The sequence below is a fragment of the Salvelinus fontinalis genome, chromosome 1 (genome assembly GCF_029448725.1).
Source record: "Salvelinus fontinalis isolate EN_2023a chromosome 1, ASM2944872v1, whole genome shotgun sequence".
NCBI lineage: Eukaryota > Metazoa > Chordata > Actinopteri > Salmoniformes > Salmonidae > Salvelinus > Salvelinus fontinalis.
The window spans coordinates 67,637,447-67,661,833 of record NC_074665.1 but is presented as its reverse complement, the minus strand read 5'-3'; the positions used below and the strand labels follow the sequence as shown (position 1 = coordinate 67,661,833).

At 40.9% G+C, this 24,387-nt stretch overlaps 1 protein-coding gene across 1 annotated transcript in view; it reads right to left on the bottom strand.

Moving 5' to 3' along the window:
- Nucleotides 1-24,387, bottom strand: part of tspan15 (tetraspanin 15) — a 50,514-nt gene that overhangs the window by 25,743 nt on the left and 384 nt on the right. The window contains exons 2-3 of the mRNA XM_055930752.1: nucleotides 10,641-10,826; nucleotides 9,513-9,587 (exon numbers count right to left, since the gene is read on the bottom strand). Coding sequence (XP_055786727.1) covers nucleotides 9,513-9,587; nucleotides 10,641-10,826 — 261 coding nt within the window. The remainder of the gene's footprint in view (nucleotides 1-9,512; nucleotides 9,588-10,640; nucleotides 10,827-24,387) is intronic.

Genomic DNA, 24,387 nt, shown 5'->3' with positions numbered 1-24,387 from the left:
CATTTCACTTTTAATTCCAATGCTTTTTTTCAAGATACAACATTGTCATCTTTGAAAGTATAGATGGATTTTCAAGGAAGGTAAGTATATTATTTTGTATGCATATTGCATATTTCCCATCACCTAATGAACAACCACAATACCAGTCTGGCGTTAGGCTTTCTGTGCTGTATTAACGTATCCTGAAAATGACAACTGCTTCTTTAGATTGAACGGTCATATCGCAGTCATTGTTTTCATATCTACAAAAAATAAGCTATTTTCTTTACTTTCAGAGTGCGAGCTGATCAAGGGATCGAAAATGTAGATATTGCCAGATGTATGTTCACTGTCCGAGGAACAGGCCGTGGAAGCTTTATTGCTGGAAAAAGTGTCCATAACCAGAGGTAATGAAACTGTTCTGTGTTCTGTTTCTCTCTTCCTGCCTTGTTGTACATGGAAGCTGTCTCACATGCATTCATTTAAAAACCCTTAAGATGTCAGCTGCTAATTTTCAGGTTTACACCCCAAACACTCAGCCATTTTCACTGGACTATCAAGCCCCTGTTGCTGCCAAGTCATGATTTCCCTGGGGGTTAGCCTTGCAATAACCAAGTGGTGAGACACATAGCCCTCCATATTTAAACGTTTCAGGTACACTCAGATAGGTGTCTGCGTCACATATGTAACAGTATAACTTTACGTCGTCCCCTCGCCCCGACACGGGCGCGAACCTGGGACCCTCTGCACACATCAACAACGGTCGCCCACGAAGCACGGTCGTTACCCATCGCTCCACAAAGGCCGCGGCCCTTGCAGAGCAAGGGGCAACCCTACTTAATCTCTCAGAGCAAGTGACGTAACTGATTGAAATGCTACTAGCGCGCACCCGCTAACTAGCTAGCCATTTCACATCCGTTACACACATAGTCACAACTTGCATTTCTATAACCTCGGACCCACCTCAGTGTTCACTATTCATTGAGTGAGACCACAGAGATCAGGTTCCAGCCCCCACAAAACCTTTTCTTTCTCTCTGTTAGAGTGGACTGCTTATGGAGAGATGTTTGATGAGTGAGATGAGTGCTGTGACATGTCAGTACTATAACTTGCTGCACAGTTTGGAGGAAGAAGGCTACCTTGACCTGTCAAATTCTATCCACCTATTCCATGTGGGATATGTGTTCCCACCTTGTCTGCAGGCAGAACTGCAGCATTTCACAGAGTTGGAATAATCACCCTTTAAGTACAGAGGCGAAACTGACACCTCACCAGCTGTTGCCTTAGCACTGCACAACTGATTCAAATGATCAAGTCATCATCAAGCTTCAAGTGGCATTTATATATTAATTTCTGATCTGGTAATGTAAAAGTCTAAAAATGATATTATCTTATATTATTTGTCCTCATGTCTCTGTTTTTCAGCATAAAGTACTCTGTAGCCACTTGGTGTGGACACCAGGTGAGACCCCCTCCCACCCAGTCTCTTTTTAACTACCTTATTTTCTCAATAACAGTCTCTCTCCATTAACTTCATCCCTCTCCTCCTTCTCCCTAAATCCTCTAGGTTATATCAGCTGTGTTCTTGAACCACTCCCGTATCTGAACTGGCTGACACAGAGGGCACAGCATGATCATAGAGGAGGGGTCACTTGGTCAGGTCAACAGGAAGTATTATTAAAGAGATGCTTTACATTGAAATACAGATAGAGATGTAGTAGTCCCAGAGTTAATGATCCAAGGTCAGTTTTGCATTTTACCTCCTGATGATGATGACTGTCCGTGTTCGAATAAAAAAAACAAAGCTTAAATCATACTCTCTCTCTATCCATCGGTCTCTCGTCTGCAGGTATGTTTTGATGTGAGGGAGGAAGCCAGTCCCGTCATTGCCACCTCACCCGCTCTTAAGATAACCTTCGGGCCGACTGGGAGCCCAAGGCTGGTTAGGAGAGACCGCTAGAGACACTATGTAATTGTGATGAACAGAGAATATTAGGGTAGCACTGTAATTCATTAATCATATGCGATGTTCCCTGCTCCTCGCTTTTACCTCTTTCTTCTACACCTCTCCCCACCTCCTCTTTCTTCCTCTATTTAAAAAAAAATTATGCACACCATATGTGCATTGAAGTACAGATTGAACTTGTATTTATAATATTACAATTATAATATTTATAATGCATGTATTATGCATTTATAACACCTGGATAATGAACTTTCAATAAAGCATTTCACATTCTCCACTGGTTAAAATTAAGTATCTCATTGAAATACTACACCTATCCTGTGTCCTCAGATTAATGCAGATGAAGGGACTTCGATATACATAGGAAGTGTACTGTTTTTTTTCTGTATATATGAATTACAAATCAGCCTTTACTTAAATCATGTTTCTAGTCTATTGCATAGTTACAATGTGAGGTAAACACTGTTGAAGAGTATAATTGTCATACATACATTTGAATGGAGTTTGATACACCTGGTATTGGATATGACTGAAAAAGAATGTCTCAGAGATGCATACCTGAACCGCACCTTTATTTGCCAAGGAAGAGTACATGATCAGTGAATACATTCAATGTACAGGCTACAATGTGGGGATCTCATGCATGGTAATAACTACAGTACATGTATATAGGACTTGCACAATAAATGTATTATATTCTACTCAATCCATAGGCTTCATTAATGCCATTCAGACTTGAAGTCAATACAACAACTATGATAACTGAGGTTCATAGGTTCTGAACTAATATTCATACCAAATGTTTTAGGGTCCATACACAGATCGGCTACATACTGTAGCTATCTACACATCCATAGGCATACAGTTATATTTATCCTCCACTACAGAATAAGCAAATAAATAGTTAGCTAGCTATGTTACTTCAGCTGCATTGCATGGCAAATATAAGCAAGGCAAGCTTACACAATTGTACATTCAATTTACAGTAAGTGCTTTAGCTAGCTAGATTCTTTACATGCACTGTTTCACAAGACGACAGCCTGGTTTTCTCAGGAGTCCCTAAAACATTAAACAACATAAATTACAATTTTATACTCATGTCATAACACTAGCTAGCTAGCTAGCTGGCTAATGTTAGCTAGTCAGCCAACTTGCTAAATAGCAATTTTCGTAAATTAACTTTATAACAAAAAAATATGCAATCGTTTGTCTCTACATTAACCAACATATTCCTCTCAAGTGTACATTTTTTGCTTAACTCGTTATGACGTTATAATTACTTACATTTGCTTCCACCGTAATGTTTTGTCAGCCATCTTCACTGAAGAAAGTCACCATCAACAGATGGCTCCCGTCAAACTCGTCATTGGAACAACTCAATATGGTTGGTCATATAAAAACCTTAGAGCACTCATTATGCATTTGGGTCTCAACTCCCCCTTGCGGTGGTCTGGAACAATGAAGCTGTAATGCTGGGTACCTCTAAGTCCTGCAGTGTAAGCTCTCAACTTTTAAAGGAGGAACCACTGTAAGCTTTCAACAAGCTTTTTGACGTGAACATAAGTTTTATGGGTAGCCAAGCCCTACAGAAACAATGTGTTCTAGAAGAGGTTTGAGTCCATAAAAAAAGGGGTTATATTTTGCAGTCAAATAAATATATAAAACAGGGAGATATATATTAAAACAACTTTTGAAGTTAATATAATGCTATAGCTAAGTGAGAAAACCACTCTGAAAAAAGGGCAGCACAACTCCTCCTGATGTGAGCATGAAAGAGATTTTAAATTCACTGTCTGGAGATATGAAGAACCATTTCAAAGTAGAGGTGTAGGCAAGAGAAAAATATTCTGTCATTGATGAAAAAGATGGAATATGTCAGATATACAAAAAGCTTGGGGGAAAATACAGAGAATGCCTAATTCCTTGACAAAGACACAATGATCTTTAACTGTATTAGCCGAAGTAAGTGTAACGGATGTGAAATGGCTAGCTAGTTAGCGGGTGCACGCTAGTAGCATTTCAATCAGTTACGTCACTTGCTCTGAGACTTAAGTAGTGTTGCCCCTTGCTTTGCAAGGGCCGTGGCCTTTGTGGAGCGATGGGTAACGATGCTTCGTGGGCAACCGTTGTTGATGTGTGCAGAGGGTCCCTGGTTCGCGCCCGTGTCGGGGCGAGGGGACGGTTTAAAGTTATACTGTTACATTGATGCTGTTGACCCGGATCACTGGTTGCTGCGGAAAAGGAGGAGGTTGAAAGGGGGGTGAGTGTAACGGATGTGAAATGGCTAGCTAGTTAGCGGGTGCGCGCTAGTAGCATTTCAATCAGTTACGACACTTGCTCTGAGACTTAAGTAGTGTTGCCCCTTGCTTTGCAAGGGCCGTGGCCTTTGTGGAGCGATGGGTAACGATGCTTCGTGGGCAACCGTTGTTGATGTGTGCAGAGGGTCCCTGGTTCGCGCCCGTGTCGGGGCGAGGGGACGGTTTAAAGTTATACTGTTACATAAGGAAACGGGATGAGAAATTATTTCTGGAGAATCATGACAGGACATTGGAGATAAAGAAAGTTTGAAAGCTCTTGGTGAACAGATCAAAACCTTGGAAGAAGAAATTCAACAATTACAGGCAAGGGTCGTAAAAACAGACCCTTTGTTCCCTCAATCTACCCCCACTCTGAATTACACAAGGCAGATCAGGTTTCAAGCATCTAGTCAGCACTGCCTAGCTATGAGTCAACAGATACTGACAGCAATGACAAACGATGTCTTAGTACAACCAGAACACAGGCTGTAAAAGGTAGTAAAAAACACATCTCTGGTGACAGTAATCACACACAAATCAGCATCTCCAAAACAGTTGGACGAATGGTCAAAAATGTTGAAACATCCACGAGAAGTGGGTATGAAAACATGGGACCATTTGAAGCGTTATAAGAAACTCCACAATCTACATCCTTATGATGGGTTACAGTTATTAGCTTTTGTTTTGAACAACCGTGAACATGGTGTCCTTGAAGAAAAAGGTTTATAGAGCTGTGGGTGGTGAAGAGCAAAATGTGGCTGATGGATGGAGGAGCCATACACGTTCTGGTCACCGGCAATGAGAATGTCGGAAAAGAAAATGTGTTCTTATAAGGAATGGCCAGGAGAAGCAGGGTCCACAAAGACAATGCTGGTGCTAGCAAAGAAGCTATGGCCGCTACTAAAGTAGTGGAGGCTCCTAACAGCATCATACAACGTGGCACAATATGTAATCCAGCTACTCTGATGCTTCCTCCAGATACCACATTACTTGAACGACTGTTGTGAGTTAGTTTTGGATCAGCTCTTTGATGGGTTTATTAAGAGTAATCTGTTGGAAAACCCAGAATTGATCTTATACACAGACAGTTCAAGCATTGTGGAGGGGGGTGTGAGGAACGCAGGCTGGGCAGTTACTACAATGTGATACAATGTGATAGTGACTACAATGTGATAGTGACAGACACGTTACCTGCAGGAACATCAGCACAGGTGGCGGAATTGGTGGCTTTGACAGAAGCGTTTAAACAGGCTGAAGGAAAAACAGCTAACACACACACGAGGTATGCTTTTGGCGTTACCCATGATTTTGAAAAATTATGGAAAAACAGAGGATTCATGACATCACTGGGAGCTCCTGTGAAGAATGGGCCAGAGGTGATGGCTCTACTGAATGCTCTCCAGTTACCTGGACAAGTTGCAATTTTGAAAATTAAAGCACATGGGAAAATGTTTACAGATGATATGGCTGACAGAGCTGCCAAAGCGGCTGCCAAGAGAACACCTCTGTCTCCTAAACTGATTAGGAGATACACCTTGGATACATTGCAACACATTAGAGATATGCAAGGCAGTGCACCAAAAGATGAAGTGTGGGAAAGGATATCTGCAGGATGCAAACTCAATCAAGAAGGTGTTTGGAAATAAAACCTGAGATGTGTAGCGCCAAATGCACTCTTACCCTACTTGGTGACACAGATCCACTCTTTGGAGGCACATTGGTGTGGACAAGATAGTTTATCATTTTGTGGGCAAATGGTGGAATCATGGCTGAGGCTGTTATGGCGAATTACAATGTTTGTATGGAAAACAACACCAAGGGACGAGTGAAAGCACAGACACGACAAGCACCTGCACCACCAGGACCCTTCAGACATCTACAGCTTGATTACATCACAATGCCCAAATGTAAAGGACATGAAGATGTGCTGGTCGTTGTTGATCGTTTCTCACGATGGGTTGAAGCCTACCCTACGAAGAAAAGAACTGCACAACACACAGTTACAATTCTGATTCGAGAAACCATTCCCAGATGGGGATTTCCGGAACAATTCGATTCTGACCAAGGCACTCATTTCACAGGAAAATGTGTCAGGAGGTAGCTCGTCTTCTGAATATAGACTGGCAACTACACTGCCCTTATCATTCTCAATCGAATAGGCAGGTAGAACGCACAAATCGAGTTTGGAAAGAGAATTTCAAAGCATCAAGAAGGAATAGCATGACCAGATATATTGCCTACGGTATTATGTAGTATACGAGCAACACATAATAAAACCACAGGGTTGAGTCTGTTTGAGGTCGTTACAAGTCGACCCATGTCACTACCAGGCACTTTAGATTTGAGAAAACCAGATGTTCACTTCATGAGTGACACAATGCTTAACTATTGCATACAACTCTCTAATGCAGTAGGGGAAGCAGAAAGACAAGTAAAAGAGGTGTGGGGAATAAGTCCCGAGGGGGGACATGACGTAGTACCAGGACAGTGGGTGATGGTAAAAAAAGATGTAACAGACATTAGGGCCAAAATGGAAAGGTCCTTAACCTGTCTAGCCCCGGGGTTCCGCTAGCGGAACTCCTCCCACATTCCACTGAAAAGGCAGAGCGCGAAATTCAAAAAATATTTTTTGAAATATTTAACTTTCACACATTAACAAGTCCAATACAGCTAATGAAAGATACACATCGTGTGAATCCAGCCAACATGTCCGATTTTTTAAATGTTTTACAGGGAAAACACAATATATATTTATGTTAGCTCACCAACAAATAGAAAAAAGCACAGACATTTTTCACAGCACAGGTAGCATGCACAAAATCAACCAAACAAACCTAGAACAAACCAAAGAAACCAAGAAACAACTTCATCAGATGACAGTCTTATAACATGTTATACAATAAATCTATGTTTTGTTCGAAAAATGTGCATATTTCAGGTATAAATCATAGTTTACATTGCGGCTACAATCAGAAATTGCACCGAAAGCAGCCAGAATAATTACAGACACCAACGTGACATACCGAAATACTCATCATTAAACATTTCTGGAAAATACATGGTGTATAGCAAATGAAAGACAAAGATCTTGTGAATACAGACAATATATCCGATTTTGTAAGTGTTTTACAGCGAAAACATAATATAGCATTATATTAGCTTACTACAATAGCCTACCACACTACTGCATTCATTCATCAAGGCACGTTAGCGATAGCAATAGGCACGTTAGCGTTAGCGAATAAACCAGCAAAAGATATTAAATTTCACTAACCTTCATAAACCTTCCTCAGATGACAGTCCTATAACATCAGGTTATACATACACTTATGTTTTGTTCGAAAATGTGCATATTTAGAGCTGAAATCCGTGGTTATACAACGTAGCATAACGTAGCATAACGTGCTAACGTAGCATCTTTTCCCCAGAATGTGCGGATATTTCTATTAGACTCTCACCTATTCTGACCAAATAGCTATTCATAAACATTACAAAAAAATACATGTTGTATAGGAAACAATAGATCCATTAGTTCTTAATGCAATCGCAGTGTTAGAATTCTAAAAATATCTTCATTACGACATAAGACTTAGTTATGGTAAGGGAATAACCAAAACCTGAGCGCAAAGCTACTAGTACACAGTTCGACAGATATATGAAATAGCATCACAAAATGGTTCCTACTTTTGCTGATCTTCTATCAGAATGTTGTACCTTTGGTCCTTTGTCCAGAAGCGTCTTTGTTTGGATTCAGAACGTTCTTTTTTCCCTCTTGAATTAGCAAGCACACTGGCCATGCGGCGCTAAGCTCTCCAACGTCAACAAAGTCAAACAACGCAACACAACTAACGTCCCGAATAAATTTCAATAATCTAATGAAACTATATTGAAAAAACATACTTTAGGATGATATTGTAACATGTATCAAATAAAATCAAAGCCGGAGATCATATTCGCCCATAACGACTGGTTTCCAGTAGGCAATAACAGGTGCCAACACGCGCCTTGCAAAAAACAGAAAATGGGGGACACGTTGTTCCAAGAAGGCTTATTCAACGTCAGACAGAGATAATCAACTCATTTTTCCTCTCACTTCCTCTTGACATCCGGGTGAAGGTGTATGACGTGCAAGTATAGCCATACCTATCATGCCCATTTATAGGCAGTCACTTGAACAGAACATAGATTTCAGACATTCCACTTCCTGGTCACAAAGTGTGCTGCCAAATGAGTTCTGTTTTACCCACAGACAAAATTCCAACGGTTTTAGAAACTAGAGAGTGTTTTCTATCCAATAGTAATAATAATATGCATATTGTACGAGCAAGAATTGAGTACGAGGCCGTTTAAATTGGAGACGTTTTTCCCCAAAGGTGAAAACAGCACCCCCTGTCCTCATCAAGTTTTGCTCATAACGGCAGTAAAAGTCCAAGGAGAAAATCACGATGGATACATGTCACTCATTTGCAGGATTGTCCATTTTGATGACATAGAGGAGCCTGGAGAATGAAGAACTGATTGATTAGCAATTGGGGGCCAATCTCGGGGTAAAGAAGCATAGTAAGATGATCAGAACCCGATAAGCTTCTGTGTTGTACACCACAGTCGTCATATTAGGGATATCTAGGTTTCTGTACCAAATATTAGATGGGTTATAAACTACATCCGGTCCCTTTGTTCAGTGGAGAGAATCACTGGAGGAGAGAATCACTGAGGACAGGGAAGGAACAACCATCTACCCCTCAGCACAACATCTATGATTTATCCTCTTTGGATAAACCTATTTTCCTCCCCCTGATTTGCTTTGAGGTCCGTGTTATTAAAGAATAACAACTGCTAACACTGGAAATACAATTTAAAGTTTGGTACGGATAGTCCTCCTACATCTTTCCCTCTTTGCAAGTTTGTCAATTTTATCTGGCCAAAAATCTTTTCACAAATTTCAAAACATAACGGGAATGGAATGTCAGACACAAGACATTGGAAAATTCCTATATGGAAACCACAAGGGCCAATCTGAAATACCCTGAGAATGGTGAAAAGAGCGGTTAATATCCTTGCCTGATAACACAATTGATTTCGTCTCACTATGTTGACTTATTGTAACGTACACCGTTTCATAAACTTGCTAGCTTTCTACTTGCACAAGCCAAGGTAAATGGTAAATGTATCCAATTAGAGGTGGCATGAGTCCCTTTTGTCTATATAAAAATTGGCTTTCTCTCAATGATTATGAGTTTAATAATGGCTAAGTAATGGGTTTACGGTACCTGATGCCTGAAGACCAGAGCCAGGATTCCCCCGAGGAGCTCCAGAATGAGACAGACTGTCAGGGTGTAGAGAAACTGAAAAACAAAATCACATGTACAAGGTTAATACACAGAATCTTTTTATTTATAAAAACAATTTAATGGATCTGTCTGGTTAGCTTTCCTTTGATCATATCTTGTGAACCACAAAACCACCTGTTTGCTGTAGCATCTTAAATGCTGCTGCTCTTTGCCATTTTGATAGCAGCTCAGCTAAGGCAAAAAAAAAATTGATAATGAAAAGGGGATACTTGTGGTGCCCTCATACACGAAAAACAAACGTATTGATCATTGCATGATGAAATTGAAGGGGCATTGTTCTAAGATGTTGCCAATTGTATGCCTAATTCTCTTTGAATATCAGGCGCCATTTAAAACTGCCTGTATTGTAGTTTCTGCACAAAGTAGCATTAAAAAACGTATTCTCCAGTGAAATAAAATAGCAGAATTTGTTTAGGCAAAAAAAGACCTTGCTTTTAGAAGACAAAAATCTCTAATTCGTTCAGAAGGAATTGAACTCAAGCCAATACATCTACTTAAAAGTAGATGCAAACATCTCAAAATGTGATTAATATTATTCCAGTCATTAATTCATCAGAGCAATGTGTCATATCTAAAATGGATGAGGGCCTGCTAAAGTCTGATTACATATTTCAAATGTTGTCAATGCGGGTGGCTAAACTGTGCCAAATTAATAAATCAATGATAATTATGCAGCTAGTGGACTTTCATTAGTAGTTGTGTCTTAATTACCCTGTTGGACCTTGCAGACAAATCAACCTGAAACCCAACCAACTGATGCTATGCTAAATATTTCAGGTAACATTTATGGTTTAGCACTCATACTTTGCATACTAACATGAGCACTATATTGTCTCATGCCACTAGCACTGAAGGCCTGAGATTATAATCGAGAAATATGTTTCAAGGACTCTACACAGCCCATGTCCTAGAATTTAGGTAAAGCCGGTAAAAACGGTAAAGCCCAAGGTAAATCAAGTGCACATGAAATACATTAAAATATTTTAGATATGTATTTGACCCAGGTCTGGTGAGTGGTGAATTGAATTGTGTGGGCCTAGTACTCACCACTTTGAGGAGCATCAGGTTGTCCCTGAGGGAGGCCAACACGCCGATGAAGGAGACAATGAACATCACCACCCCCAGGACAATCAGGATGATCGCGGGGGCCAGGAACACCCCCTCCAGGGTTTTGTAGCGCTGCCGCTCCACCTCCGCATAGATACCGATGGCTAGGATGAACCCCCCAATCAGCTACCAGAAATAGAGACAGACATGGAGATGATAATTAAGTATAGGGGCTAAGAGTGGTTACCTATACTGAGTGGTTACCTATAAAATGCCATGTCAAATCAGAAAACTTAGAACTTGTTCTATGTAAATGGTTTCATGTTAATTTAATGCTCATAGATGAATTAATATTTTCTTTAAATAGTTAATGAAGAACCACACAGAAATCTAATTAATTATGATCACAAACTTTAATCCCACTGGGCAAAGACATCAGTTCAATGTCTAGTTTTGATTTACATAGATTGAGTTGTCAACTAACATGATTTCAAATGTGAAATCAACAACCATTTGAAACATTGGATTTAGGTTTAAAGTTGGGGGGGGGGGGGACAAATTCCCCTAAACCCTTTATGTTGATGACTTTTTGCAAATCTAAAATCAGTTTTTCACATTCATTCAGCATCACATTCAATTTTGTTGTTGTTGAAATGACATGTAAACAACATTGATTCAACAGGCTTGTACCTTGTGGGATGGCTCCCTGCTGAGGGTAATTCATCATTGAAATGTAAATAACATATGTGCTAGATACACTGCTAGATTAAAATCAAATGTTATTGGTCGCGTACACATTTGCAATGTTAATCGCAGCTGCAGCGAAACGCTTATTTTTCTAGCTCCAACAGTGCAGTATACCTAACAATACAAAACACCACAACACTTACAAATCAAAAAAAGAATGACAGTGCATTGGAAAGTATTTAGACCCCTTGACATTTTCCATAGTTTGTTACGTTACAGCCTTATTCTAGAATGTATTAAATAAAAAAATCCTCAATCTACAAACAATACCCATTCCCATAATGACAAAGCAAAAACATTATTATTATTATTGTTTTACATATTTGCAAATGTATTAAAAATAAAACAGAAATACCTTATTTATATAAGTATTCAGACCCTTTGCTATGAGAGACTCAAAATTGAGCTCAGGCGCATCCTGTTTCCATTGATCATCCTTGAGATGTTTCACCTTTGGTAAATGCAATTGATTGGACATGATTTGGAAAGGCACACACGTCTATATAAGGTCCACAGTTGACAGTGCATGTCAGAGCAAAAACCAAGCCATGAGGTCAAAGGAATTGTCCGTAGAGCTCTGAGACAGGATTGTGTTGAGGCACAGATCTGGGGAAGGGTACCAAAACATTTATTCAGTATTGAAGGTTCCCAAGAACAGGGAGGTGACCAAGAACCCGATGGTCACTGACAGAGCTCCAGAGTTCCGTGGAGATGGGAGAACCTAGAAGGACAACAATCTTTGCAGCACTCCAACAATTAGGCCTTTATGATAGAGTGGCCAGACGGAAGCACTCCTTAGTGAAAAGGCACATGACAGCCTGCTTGGAGTTTGCCAAAAGGCACCTAAAGGACTCTCAGACCATGAGAAAAACAAGATTCTCTGATGAAAAAAAGATTTACCTCTTTGGCCTGAATGCCAAGTGTCACGTCTGGAGGAAACCGGACACCATCCCGATGGTGAAGCATGGTGGTGACAGCATCATGCTATGGTGATGTTTTTCAACGGCAGGGACTGGGAGATTTTTTTTTTACGGAGCAAGGTAGAGTCCTTGATGAAAACCTGCTCAGGACCTCAGACAGTGGCGAAGGTTAACCTTCTAACAGGACAACAACCCTAAGCACACAGCTAAGACAACGCAGGAGTGGCTTGGGGACAAGTCTCTGAATGTCCTTGAGTAGCCCAGCCAGAGCCCGGACTTGAACCCGACATCTCTGGAGAGACCTAAAAATAGCTGTGCAGCAACTCTCCCCATCCCACCTGACAGCGATTGAGAGGTTCTGCAGAGAAGAATGGGAGAAACTCTCCAAATACAGGTGTGCCAAGCTTGTAGCGTCATATCCAAGAAGACTCGATGCTGTGATTGTTGAAGCACCTTTGGCAGCAAAGTACTGAGTAAAGGGTCTGAATACTTAAGCAAATTGGTTATTTTTTTTGTTGCAAAAATGTCTAAACTTGTTTACGCTTTGTCATTACCAAATCAAATATTATTCGTCAATGCAGTTAAAAATAAAATACAGATAAGAAATAAAAGTAACAAGTAGTTAAAGAGCAGCAGTAAAATAACAATAGCGTGACTATATACACAGGGGGAGTACTGGTACAGAGTCAATGTGCGGGGGCATCGGTTAGTTGAGGGGTATTGTGTGTAAATTGATGAGGAAAACAAATGTAATCAATTTTAGAATATGGCTGTAAAGTAACAAAATGTGGAAAAAGTCAAGGGGTCTGAATACTTTCCGAATCCACTGTAAGAAATATTATAATGAGCAATGTCAGAGTCCAGAATATTAATATATAGGATACTCTCAAATGGTGCATCTGTAGATGTTTATAAGGGTGTTAGAGGTCAAGCAGGGGTCTTCAGAATGAGGTTGAAGAGGTTTTGCTGTGCCTTCTTCACCACACTGTCTATATGGATGGACCATTTCAGGTTGTCAGTGATGTGCACCCTGAGGAACTTGAAGCGTTTCACAAACTCTACTGCAGCCCCATAGATGTGAATGGGTGCATGTCCTCTCTGCTGTCTCCTGAAATCCATGAACAGCTCCATTGTTTTGTTGATGTTGAAGGAGAAGTTATCTTCCTGGCACCACTCAGCCAGGGCCCTCATCTCCACCTTGTAGGCATTGTTGGTCATTGTTGGTAATCATGCCTACAACGGTTGTGTCGTCAGGCAAACTTGATGATTGCCCATTTATTCTTAGAATACACAGTACAATGCAAAGATTAATTCTAATTTGCTGGATTAAGTAGGGCCGGGTTGATACCAGTACCGCAGTACTCGTTAGTATCGTGGCAAGGAAACAAAACACGAAGCAGATTTAACTTCCTTAGGAAAACAGCCCTAATGTTTCAAACAAACATTATGTTGTCATCCAGAGTCACATGTATTTATTTTCCAGCTATAGTACACAATATTCTACATACAGCAGGGTTTTAAAGGAGCAAAAGATATGGCCTACTTTGTGTTTTAATTTCGCATTCGAAAAAATATTGCGATTCTGGTATTTCCACAGCCCTACTATTAAGTTAATTGGCAGTACATTGCCATTTCAATTAGCTGATTAGTTTGCTAAGCATTAGCAATCCATCTTTTACTCTAAGTATCAAAGTAATTACAACATTGAGAAGGGCTCCCTCTTTAAAAGTAAAGACAATAATTAAAATCACTTATAAACACATGAATGCAAACGCAGAAACTCAAACTGCCCTCTTCAGCTTCCTTCACTGTTCACAGACCTTGGTTGAAAAGTGAATGTGAGGTAACGATAATGGGAGTAGTAACCCCTCCAGCACTAATGAACCAGTATGTAATGCTGATTTATTACAAAAGTACACATTCTCTGGTGTTCATTACATCCTATACCTGTGACAACTAATCAGTGTCTCTAGGTCTATGAATGCCTGTCTCCCCAGGTGTGCCACAGGCAGCTGATTGGACAGCTTTCCCCGCTTCAGGGCCAATTTGATTTTCTCTTCAAACACCAATGCAGAGATTTCTGACTTTGGGAGTAGTTCAAGGAAACCTATTGTGCACAGCTCTGACAGAGGTTTTTATTGCAAAAAGAATTGGCTCTGAGATCGTGACAGACTGTTCTGATGTCACAGGTGGATTTGTAATTAAAAGAGACACCAAGTAGCTATGAGGCGGCACTGTGTTCTGAACTGTGACTGATACGGTAGGCCTACACAGGAAATTACAAGGCTTTTTGATTGCTTGATACCAGTCCAAATGGAGGGAGCTGTGGTTGCTAGGCAAACTCATCTACAAACAATCAAGTCCAAAATTATTGGCATCCTTGATAAAGATGAGCCAAAAAAAGACTGTATAAAATAAAAAATAAAAATACGGAGCTATATTGTGTGCTACATTTTTTATTATTATGTTCTGTTATACTAATACAATTTCTCAGAGAAAGATATGTTTAACAGTGTATCAGTTATTTAAAAATGTTTCTAAAAGACGGGTTAAAATCATTGTCTCCTCTGTTTTTAAAACCTCACCTTACAAGGATAAAGGCACTGAGCCTTTTTCTAAAATGTTTTATGAGATTGGAGAAGACATTGGGAGGGATCTTGGACCATTTTTCCATACAGAATCTTTTCCACAGAGTTTCAATGGGGTTTAATTCAAGATGACCATTGCAAAATTTTGATTTTATGGTTCATTCATATTTTGATGTGTGTTTGGGATTGTTGTCTTGCTGGAAGATGCACTTGTGACCAAGTTTCAGCTTCCTGGCAGAGGCAACCAGGTTTTTGGCTAAAACATCCTGGTACTCGGTCAAGTTTGTGATGCGTTGATCTTGACAAGGTCCCCCAGGACCAGCGGAAGCAAAATAGCCCCATATCAAAAGATACCTTTACAGTGTGTATGGGGTTATTTTCTGCTTAGGCATCCTTATTTGGATACCAAACCCACAACTGATGTGCGTTGCCAAAGAGCTCTTTTCAGGTCATCTGACCATAGCACCGGTTCTCATCCAAGTGCCAATACCATTTAGCAAACTGCAGGTGTTTAAATTTGTTGGATGAAATTAAAATAGAGCTCTTTGGAAAGATGCTGGGAGTTTAAATTCCATGTGAGGTTGAGTCCCAAGTAATCAAAATACAGCAGCATACTGTCATTTTATGGCAATAACACCATAAACTTAAAATACAGTAACTTGTTGTACATTTACTGTATTTTCACTGCAATCAGGTTTTGGTAGTGCATCTTAAAATTACAGGAAATTCAGCAGTAAAAATACAGTAACTTATTGTTGTATATTTATCATATTTCCACTGCAACCAGTGGCCGGTACTGTACCGTTAAATTACATGTGGACTCGAATGTGGATCAGATAAGCATGTCAAATCCTTAAATGAAAAAACTGCAAAGGCATTCACCTTTTCACTTATTTAATACAGTATTCTGGGTCACATGTAAAATACCGGTGACTATATTCAAATTAATTTAAAAAATGAACTACTGTACTTGAATATAGGTCAGCAGATACTGTCTGTTTTATAAAAACAATACCACGTATTCCATAAACTAACACCTATCTGGTATTGCTGAGGGGATCCAGACATTGCAAGGATCTGGCCAGCACATTGACATGACTCTGTGGATTCTCAACAACCTGAAGTAGTGCACATTCAGACTGATTTCGTGGTCTAACTCTATTTCACAATTCTTCCCTGTGGCAAAGTACTCAATATCTGCATCAACTTATTGGAAGCAGCAAACAATGAGAGTGAATATTACTTTTTTTAATATATAAAAGCTGGATTGCAGCATGTTTCTATTTTTTAAAAAGTCTATACAAATGCAGTACAACCCTACCTGCCACTATTCATGCACACACTCTGGTGCCTTGTGAATAAACCTATACCTTAGAGCCAGCGGATGGTCATACATCTCCCTGACAGAAATCCAACAGATTATTTTCTCACCAATGTGGGAGGTACATGCAGCCTTTTGTTTATGTTCACAATGATGGCTTCTAACATGTGACTGCCTGTTCCCTGGTGGATGTGCTTTTGTCAAGGAGCAGCGAGAATCATAACACCGCTGTTCCTGGCCTTAACAAGCCCACAATGCCCTGCTGTACAAGAACATTATGAGCTTCTAGGGAGACACTTCACTTACAGTTGAAGTCAGAAGTTTACATACACCATAGCCAAACACATTTAAACTCAGTTTTTCACAATTCCTGACATTTAATCTTAGTAAAAAATCCCTGTTTTAGGTCAGTTAGGATTACCACTTTATTTTAAGAATGTGAAAAGAATGTGAAATGTCAGAATAAGAGGAGAGAATTACTGAAGCTGAGCAGTGGCTTGACACTGAGCAGTGGCTTCTTCCTTGCTGAGCGGCTTTTCAGGATATGTCGATATAGGACTCGTTTTACTATGGATATAGATACTTTTGTACCCGTTTCCTCCAGCATCTTCACAAGGTCCTTTGCTGTTGTTCTGGGATTGATTTACAGTTTTCGCACCAAAGTATGTTAATCTCAAGGAGACAGAAGACGTCTCCTTCCTGAGCGGTATGACAAAGAGGCACTGAGTTTGAAGGTAGGCCTTGAAATACATCCACAGGTACACCTCCAATTGACTAAAAATGTAAATTAGCCTATCAGAAGCTTCTAAAGCTATGACATCATTTTCTGGAATTTTCCAAGCTGTTTGTGCCTTTTAGTCAACTTAGTGTGTGTAAACTTCTGGCCCATTGGAATTGTGATACAGTGAATTAAGTGAAATAATCTGTCTGTAAACAATTGTTGGAAAAATTACCTGTGTCATGCACAAAGTAGAAACTTGCCAAAACTATAGTTTCTCAACAAGACATTTGTGGAGTGGTTGAAAAATGAGTTTTAATGACTCCAACCTAAGTGTATGTAAACTTCCAACTTCAACTGTAAGTCTGAGACCAGTACAGTTATAAGTTTGCATTCCTGTAGATCTACCAACAAATGCAAAAACAGTGAGAGGTTAAAACTTCATTAATGAAATATGCTTTAAAACAATTTTCCAAACACTCAAAAGCACAATGGGTGAATCCATCACTGAATACAGTCCCTCTGAGTAATTCCGTTAAACAAAGTACAACCGTTTGATTTGTTGAAAATATAATCTACTGTGTACAATAAATCATAAGATATTTCCAACCAACTTGTTTAACTTTGGCAACATAAACTTGGCAGGTTGTTCCAAGCCAAAATCTCTTTAAAATGTATCAGTAATAGCAAAGCCTGTGATAGTGTTTGCTCGGTCTTCAATCAACTCTTGTAACCGAGATTGGTAACAAAAGATGTTGGCTTGGAACAACCTGCCAAGTTTGAGCAGCAAAGTCTGTGATAGTTGCTTGAAGACAGAGTAAAGACTTCCTGAACCAAGATTGATAAGGGGACCAATATTTCATGACATAGTCTAATCAGTAGAACATCAAAAGCGTATTTCTTGATTGAAAGAAAGCGGAGGTTGAAAATAGCAAAACATACACTTGAGACCAAGTGACAATGGTTCTCAGGGAACCAAATGCACTCAGATAATAGGCTAACATGTCAAAAGCTGTTGCAGTCGACAAATACAGGAATACCCGCCTGGCTTGCAGCCTCAGCAAGTTTCATTTCCGTTGAGACACTGAATAAAAACAACAGTAAAAAATAAAAAAGAGGTTGAAACAGTGGGCCTACCATACCTTTGTTTACACCCTGATAGTGCTACATTTAATTGACAGTAAATAGTGGAGGGAGAAAAATAGGACATTTAAAATAAGTATATTATTCTAATAAAATTTGGGCACTTATAACCCTAAGTCCTGTTCCTCAATATGTTGTTTCAGTCAGCACCTGTGGTAAATAATTGGCTCCCACAATTTCCTGTTGTCTGAAACATTAAGCCCGGTTAAATCTCCATCCTCCACAACAAAGATTTGATGGTCGCCCTAATTATGATGATTGACAGGTAAGCTAACCATCATGTAGGACTACTGTACCCAGGTACAGTTCAAAAAGGTTTTTAACAGTGGCAGAACATGTACTAAACAGAAATTAGCTAGTTCAGAGTCTATATCAAAATACTGGTGACTCTACACTTAAAGGGTAGGCTACCTACTACATAACAAGTTTGACCCACACATTCATAAGCAGTACATGCTTATGTTAACAGCGGCAAAACAGGCAAATATCCATGTGGTTGTTGACTTCTGTTAACATCTCATTATGAATGTGTTATGTAGGTAGTCCTTTACCAAAATGTTTGCCAAACCCCTGTGGTCCTCATGTTTCCCTCTGATCAACAGTATAAAAAGAAAGTCACAAACTAAATACGCTCCCAACAATTTATAACTATGCTCCCAACAAACCAACGTTTCGGCACGCAGTGCCTTTTTCAGGGTTGACCCTGAAGCACCTCTAAACATATTTAGGTATGCAAAGCTGTAGGTAGGCAAAGGGTGACTACTATGAAGAATCTCAAATAGAAAATTAATTTTGATTTGTTTTACACTTTCTTGGTTACTACATGATATCATACGTGTTATTTCATAGTTTTAATGTCTTCACTATTATTCTACGATGTAGAAGATAGTAAAAATAAAATAAAACCCTGTAATGAGGTGGTGTACCAGTGAAAAGTTTTGACTGTGCCTTCGGAAAGTACTCAAACCCCTCGACTTTTTCCACATTTTGTTAGGTTACAGCTTTATTTTAAAATGTCTAGATTTTTTCTCCCTCATCTCTACACATAATACCCCAAAAATGACAAAGCCAAAACAGGTTTAGAAGGATTTTACGCTAATTTATTATTACAATAAATGGCAGTGATTACAGTCTTGAGTCTTGTATTTTGAGAGTTTCTCCCATTTTTCTCTGCAGATCCTCTCAAGCCCTGTCAGGATGGATGGAGAGTGTTGTTGCACAGCTATTTTCAGGTTTTCCAGAGATGTTCGATCGGGTTCAAGTTCAGGCTCTGGCTGGGACACGCAAGGACATTCAGAGACATGTCCCAAAGCAACTCCTGCGTTGTCTTGGATGTGTGCCTAGGGTCGTCGTCCTGTTGAAAGGTGAACCTTCACCCTGGTCTGAGGTCCTGGGCGCTCTAAAGCAGGTTTTCATCAAGGATCTCTCTGTTCATCTTTCCCCTCAATCCGGACTAGTCTCCCAGTCCCTGCCGCTGAAAAACATCTCCACAGCATGATGCTGCCACCACCATGCTTCACCGTAGGGATGGTGCCAGGTTTCCTCCAGATGTGACACTTGGCATTCAGGTCAAAGAGATCAACTTGGTTTCATCACACCAGAGAATCTGGTTTCTCATGGTCTGAGAGTCTTTAGGTGCTTTTTGGCAAACTCCAAGCGGCTGTCAATCAATCAAGTTTATTTTATATAGCCCTTCGTACATCAGCTAATATCTCGAAGTGCTGTACAGAGACCCAGCCTAAAACCCCAAACAGCTAGAATGCAGGTGTAGAGGTGCCCACCTGTCAGGTGCCCTTTACTGAGGAGTGGCTTCCGTCTGGTCACTCTACCACAAAGGCCTGATTGGTGGAGTGCTGCAGAGATGGGAGAACCTTCCAGGAGGACAACCCTCTCCACGGAACTCTGGAGCTCTGTCAGAGTGACCATCGGGTTCTCGTCACCTCCCTAACAAAAAGGCCCTTCTCCCCAGATTGCTCAGTTTGGCCGGGCGGCCAGCTCTAGGAAGAGTCTTGATGGTTCCAAACATCTTACATTTAAGAATGATGGAGGACACGGTGCTCTTAGGGACCTTTAACGCTGCAGAAAGCCAGCTGTACCAATGTGTCAGAGGAAACACCGCTCAGATGGCGACCGAAGTCAGCTTGCAGGCACCCAGCCCGCTATAAGGAGTCGCTAGAGCGCGATGGGACTAGGAAATCCAGACCGGCCAAACCCTCCCCTAATTCGGACACTGGGCCAATTGTCCGCCACCTCATGGGTCTCCCGGTCACGGCCGGCTGCGATGCAGTGCCTTAGACCGCTGTGCAACTCAGGAGGCCCTTCGAAACATGTTTGACTACAACAATTTCAAACCTTGCTTATGCTTGTATGCAATCACGTTTGTCTCTTACAATGTGTGGGAATATTGGGAACAGATTTCTTAAATTTAAAATCACTTGGAGTTGATTTCCTGTTGCTTCTACAGTCATGTCCAACAAATAAAAACGTTTTTTTATTTTTTTTGCTCAGAAAACTTGAAATCACCCGCTGGCCAAATTCAGCCCGAAGGCCGCCAGTTGGTGAACCCTGTCATAATGTTACTAGCGTAACCCCGGATCTGTGATATTATGAATATCACAGTGGGATTCACAAAATCTCTAAGAACCAAATCACATGTCTGTCAGTGACCGGTCGAGTGGCGAGTGAAATGAGCCCCCCCTCAAACTAAAGTCACTCGCCCGTCCTCTGGTCATTCTCGTGCTGAAATTCCTCACAATGTTGCGAGTAGGGGAATGTGGTGAGGTATCACACCCATAATATCAGAGAACCGGGGTTACGCAAGTAACCTTTAGTTCTTTCAATTATTTGTTTTGATATCCCACAGCGGGAATTGGCTAATTCCTGTATCACATATTCCTCTCTGAAGCCAGGTAGTCTCAACGCATCAACCCTCAAAGGACCCAACAGAGTACAGTATGTACCAAAGAATGCGCAGTGACGTTTAGACGGTAGAATGTTAGCACAGTGTTAGACGGAGAAGCTAATCGTTCAACAATGTGAACATAGCTAGCTTTTGCTTCGTGGGTTAGTAGCCTAGCTAGTTAGCACAATGTTGGTCTTGGGACGAAAAAAAGTGTGGCTCCCGACTGATAAGTCGTGATGCTAGGACGGTCAGTCTAGTCAACGTGGCATGCTATTAAGTTGACCTAAACAAGACAGTGAGCTAGTAATTCTACCCTTCCAGGTAGAAAAGATAGTCAGTAGGATAGTTAGCCTTGCGGAAAGCTATCCAGGATAACTTAACCTTGCAGCTAAGCTAAAAAAAGGCTTAGTAGATAGCCGTGTGACGCTAGCTACCACAGGAGACAAACGGGAAGAAAGCGCTAATTCTTAGCCAAAGCAAAAACGTTCCTTTCGGTCAAGTCACCCAACAAGACGTAAGCTGAAAAACCTGCGCTCGGTGGCATAAACTTGTGGCACACCTGTGAACAGTTGAACCGGAAAACAAATCAAGTCGTGCTGAGGAGAGCTGAGAATGACCAGAGTGCAGGCGAGTGGCTCTTTAGTATGAGGGGAGGGGCTCACCTTATTCGCCACTGTCTCTGACAGACATGTGTGATTGGTTCTTCAAGCATCTTACAGATTCTGTGAATCGCACTGAGATGTCGAAACAAATAATTGAAACAGAACTTCTACGCTATAACTCTCCAGCAAACATGTCCACATTGGCACGATGTGGGGTAAATGCGGGCTAAAACATCGGCTCCACATAGGCTGCCCACATTGGGCCAATGCGCCTTTGCTCGGCGGCGCCACATTGGCCCCAAAGGTATTGGCAGAATGTTGACAGCCCATATCTGGTGAGGGAAGCCCTCACTTTGTCTGAAATAAGCCCATCTTTTCCCAGCAAACATACCCACATTGGCACGATGTGGGCCCAATGCGGGTTAAAACATTGGACTCGTGTAGGCTGCCCACATTGGGCCGATGCACCCTTGCTCAGCGGCTCCACATTGGTGGCCCCAAGGGCAACTCTCACGTCGCCTGAAATAAGCCTACCCCTTTGGATTGGCTGCCCATTACAATTGTATCAAAGACAAAGTTGTTGCTATCTAGTGATCTGCAGTTCGTGAACGATTTGTTTGTTTTGAACAACTGCTTTTACTGACTTGAGAGTCATGATTCGTTTTTTTCTGAGTGACTCATTCATTTTCACATTTTGTTTGACCTGCTGGCAGCAATGAATTCTACAGCAGAATTAATATGCGCCCCTCCGGTGACGTGCTCTGTCAGTCATACACTGTATATGCGCTCAGGCAAAATGGAGCATGCTGTAAGCAGCATAGAGAAGGGAAAAAAACATGTTAAGAACTGATAATTGATCGCATGAAGCAAGAATGAATGCAATTCATTGATTATTGAATGTTATGGACACAGCTTTGCAGAACCAAAACATACACAGCACAGCCTCTGCTCAACAAACTCGAATTCCAGAACTAATCATTTGGGGTGCTGCAGTTCGCAAACAATATTGTGCTTTACCCATATGGCAGTCAATCGATGCATTACGCCAAGAGTCATTCACAATCTAGTCCGGTTGCGACCACAACTAGACGTTGTTTAAAATTTAGGCTACCAAGAATTCATCTTATTTGTATCCCCATAAATCAACAAATGGTTATGATTTAAAACACATTTTTACAAGCCTCAGTCCCAGATGACAGCTCCAACAAGCCTGTTATGGTGAACGACAAGTGAATGAGAGGTTTGTAAAATCAAGACTATTTTGAGTTTTCAGTTCATCGTTTGCCTGTAGAGGGTCCTACGTGCTCTGGGCATTACTGACTCAAATTAACAAAATAAGTTTAAAGTTGTGTTATTTTGACTGAACGAGTCAGTGAAAAGAGCTGAACTTCCCATCACTATTGCGATCATACGTACAATAGAAAAACCTTCCTAATACTGAGTTTGACCCCCTTTCACCTTCAGAACAGCCTCAACTCTTCAGGGCATGGACTCTACAAGGTGTCAAAAGCGTTCCACAGGGATGCTGCCCATGTCGACTCCAATGCTTCCCACAGTTGCGTCAAGTTGACTGAAAGTCCTTTGGGTAGTGGTCCATTGTTGATACACATGGGAAACTGTTGAGTGTGAAAAACCCAGCCGCGTTGAAGTTCTTGACACACTCAAACCGGTGCGCCTGGCACCTACTACCATACCCCGTTCAAAGGCACTTACATCTTTTGGTCTTGCCCATTCACCCTCTGAATGGCACACATACACAATCCATGTCTCAAGGTTTGAAAATCATTATTTAACCTCTCTCCTCCCCCTTTTTTTTTTTTTTTTACACTGATTGAAGTGTATTTAACAGGTGACATCATTAAGGGCTCATAGCTTTCACCTGTGCTGCATTCCAAACACTTAACAGACCCTCTCCCCTCAGGTTAAGTGGACACTTCTGATGACGTCTGACGAGTTTACACTTGCAGGGCAAGGGAGGGATAATTTTTAAATGGACTGACCTTATCTGGAAATTCGTCACTAGATGATTGTGTTTTCAGCCACCGGTAGCTTGTGGGTGCTTTATAGCTGCATGTCTACTTATATGAACTATATAATTATTAATATACACCTACTGTATGATAGCTAATGGACTTTTCTTAGCAGTCATCCCAAATTGAATTATGGGGCATTTCAGGCCCTGAAGTGAACACAATTGTACACTCCAAACTCCATTAAAAACGAGGGCTGAGGGGCTTACATCGCAAACTTCCCTTGCTTGGCTAATAATTTGGACCAACGACATATGGACGCGGGGATTCCCATAAGGGCATAAGGAGAGGCTGGGGGTGTGTATTTTATGAGTTTGAAACGAAGCCCTTGTCTGTCTATGGAAAGAGCAGGTGTTCCTAATGGTTTTGTACACAGTGTATATGTTTTGCCAGAAACGTTGTCACATGCACTTAGTCTGTAAAAATACTTTAGATATTACTGGGTGTACAAAATAAGTTGACATCACAACAGAACAGTTCAACTGGAACGACACTCAGTAACAGTTGCACAAAAATAACTTGTGAACTATAAAGTTCTATCCACGCCCCTGCCCACAATGGGGTCATATTTGCTGGGTCCTCTCATACGTCGTTTAATTATCCAAACACGACATTAGCACTTATACTGCCTTATACTTATCACATGCCCTTCAAAGCCACACGCTTTAAAATGTGAATTCCATCGGACTCAGGAGTGAGCCACAAGCAAAAACGTAAACAATGTAGCAAATACGCACCCATGCCTATCAAACCACCACCAGCCCCAAGTCCACCAT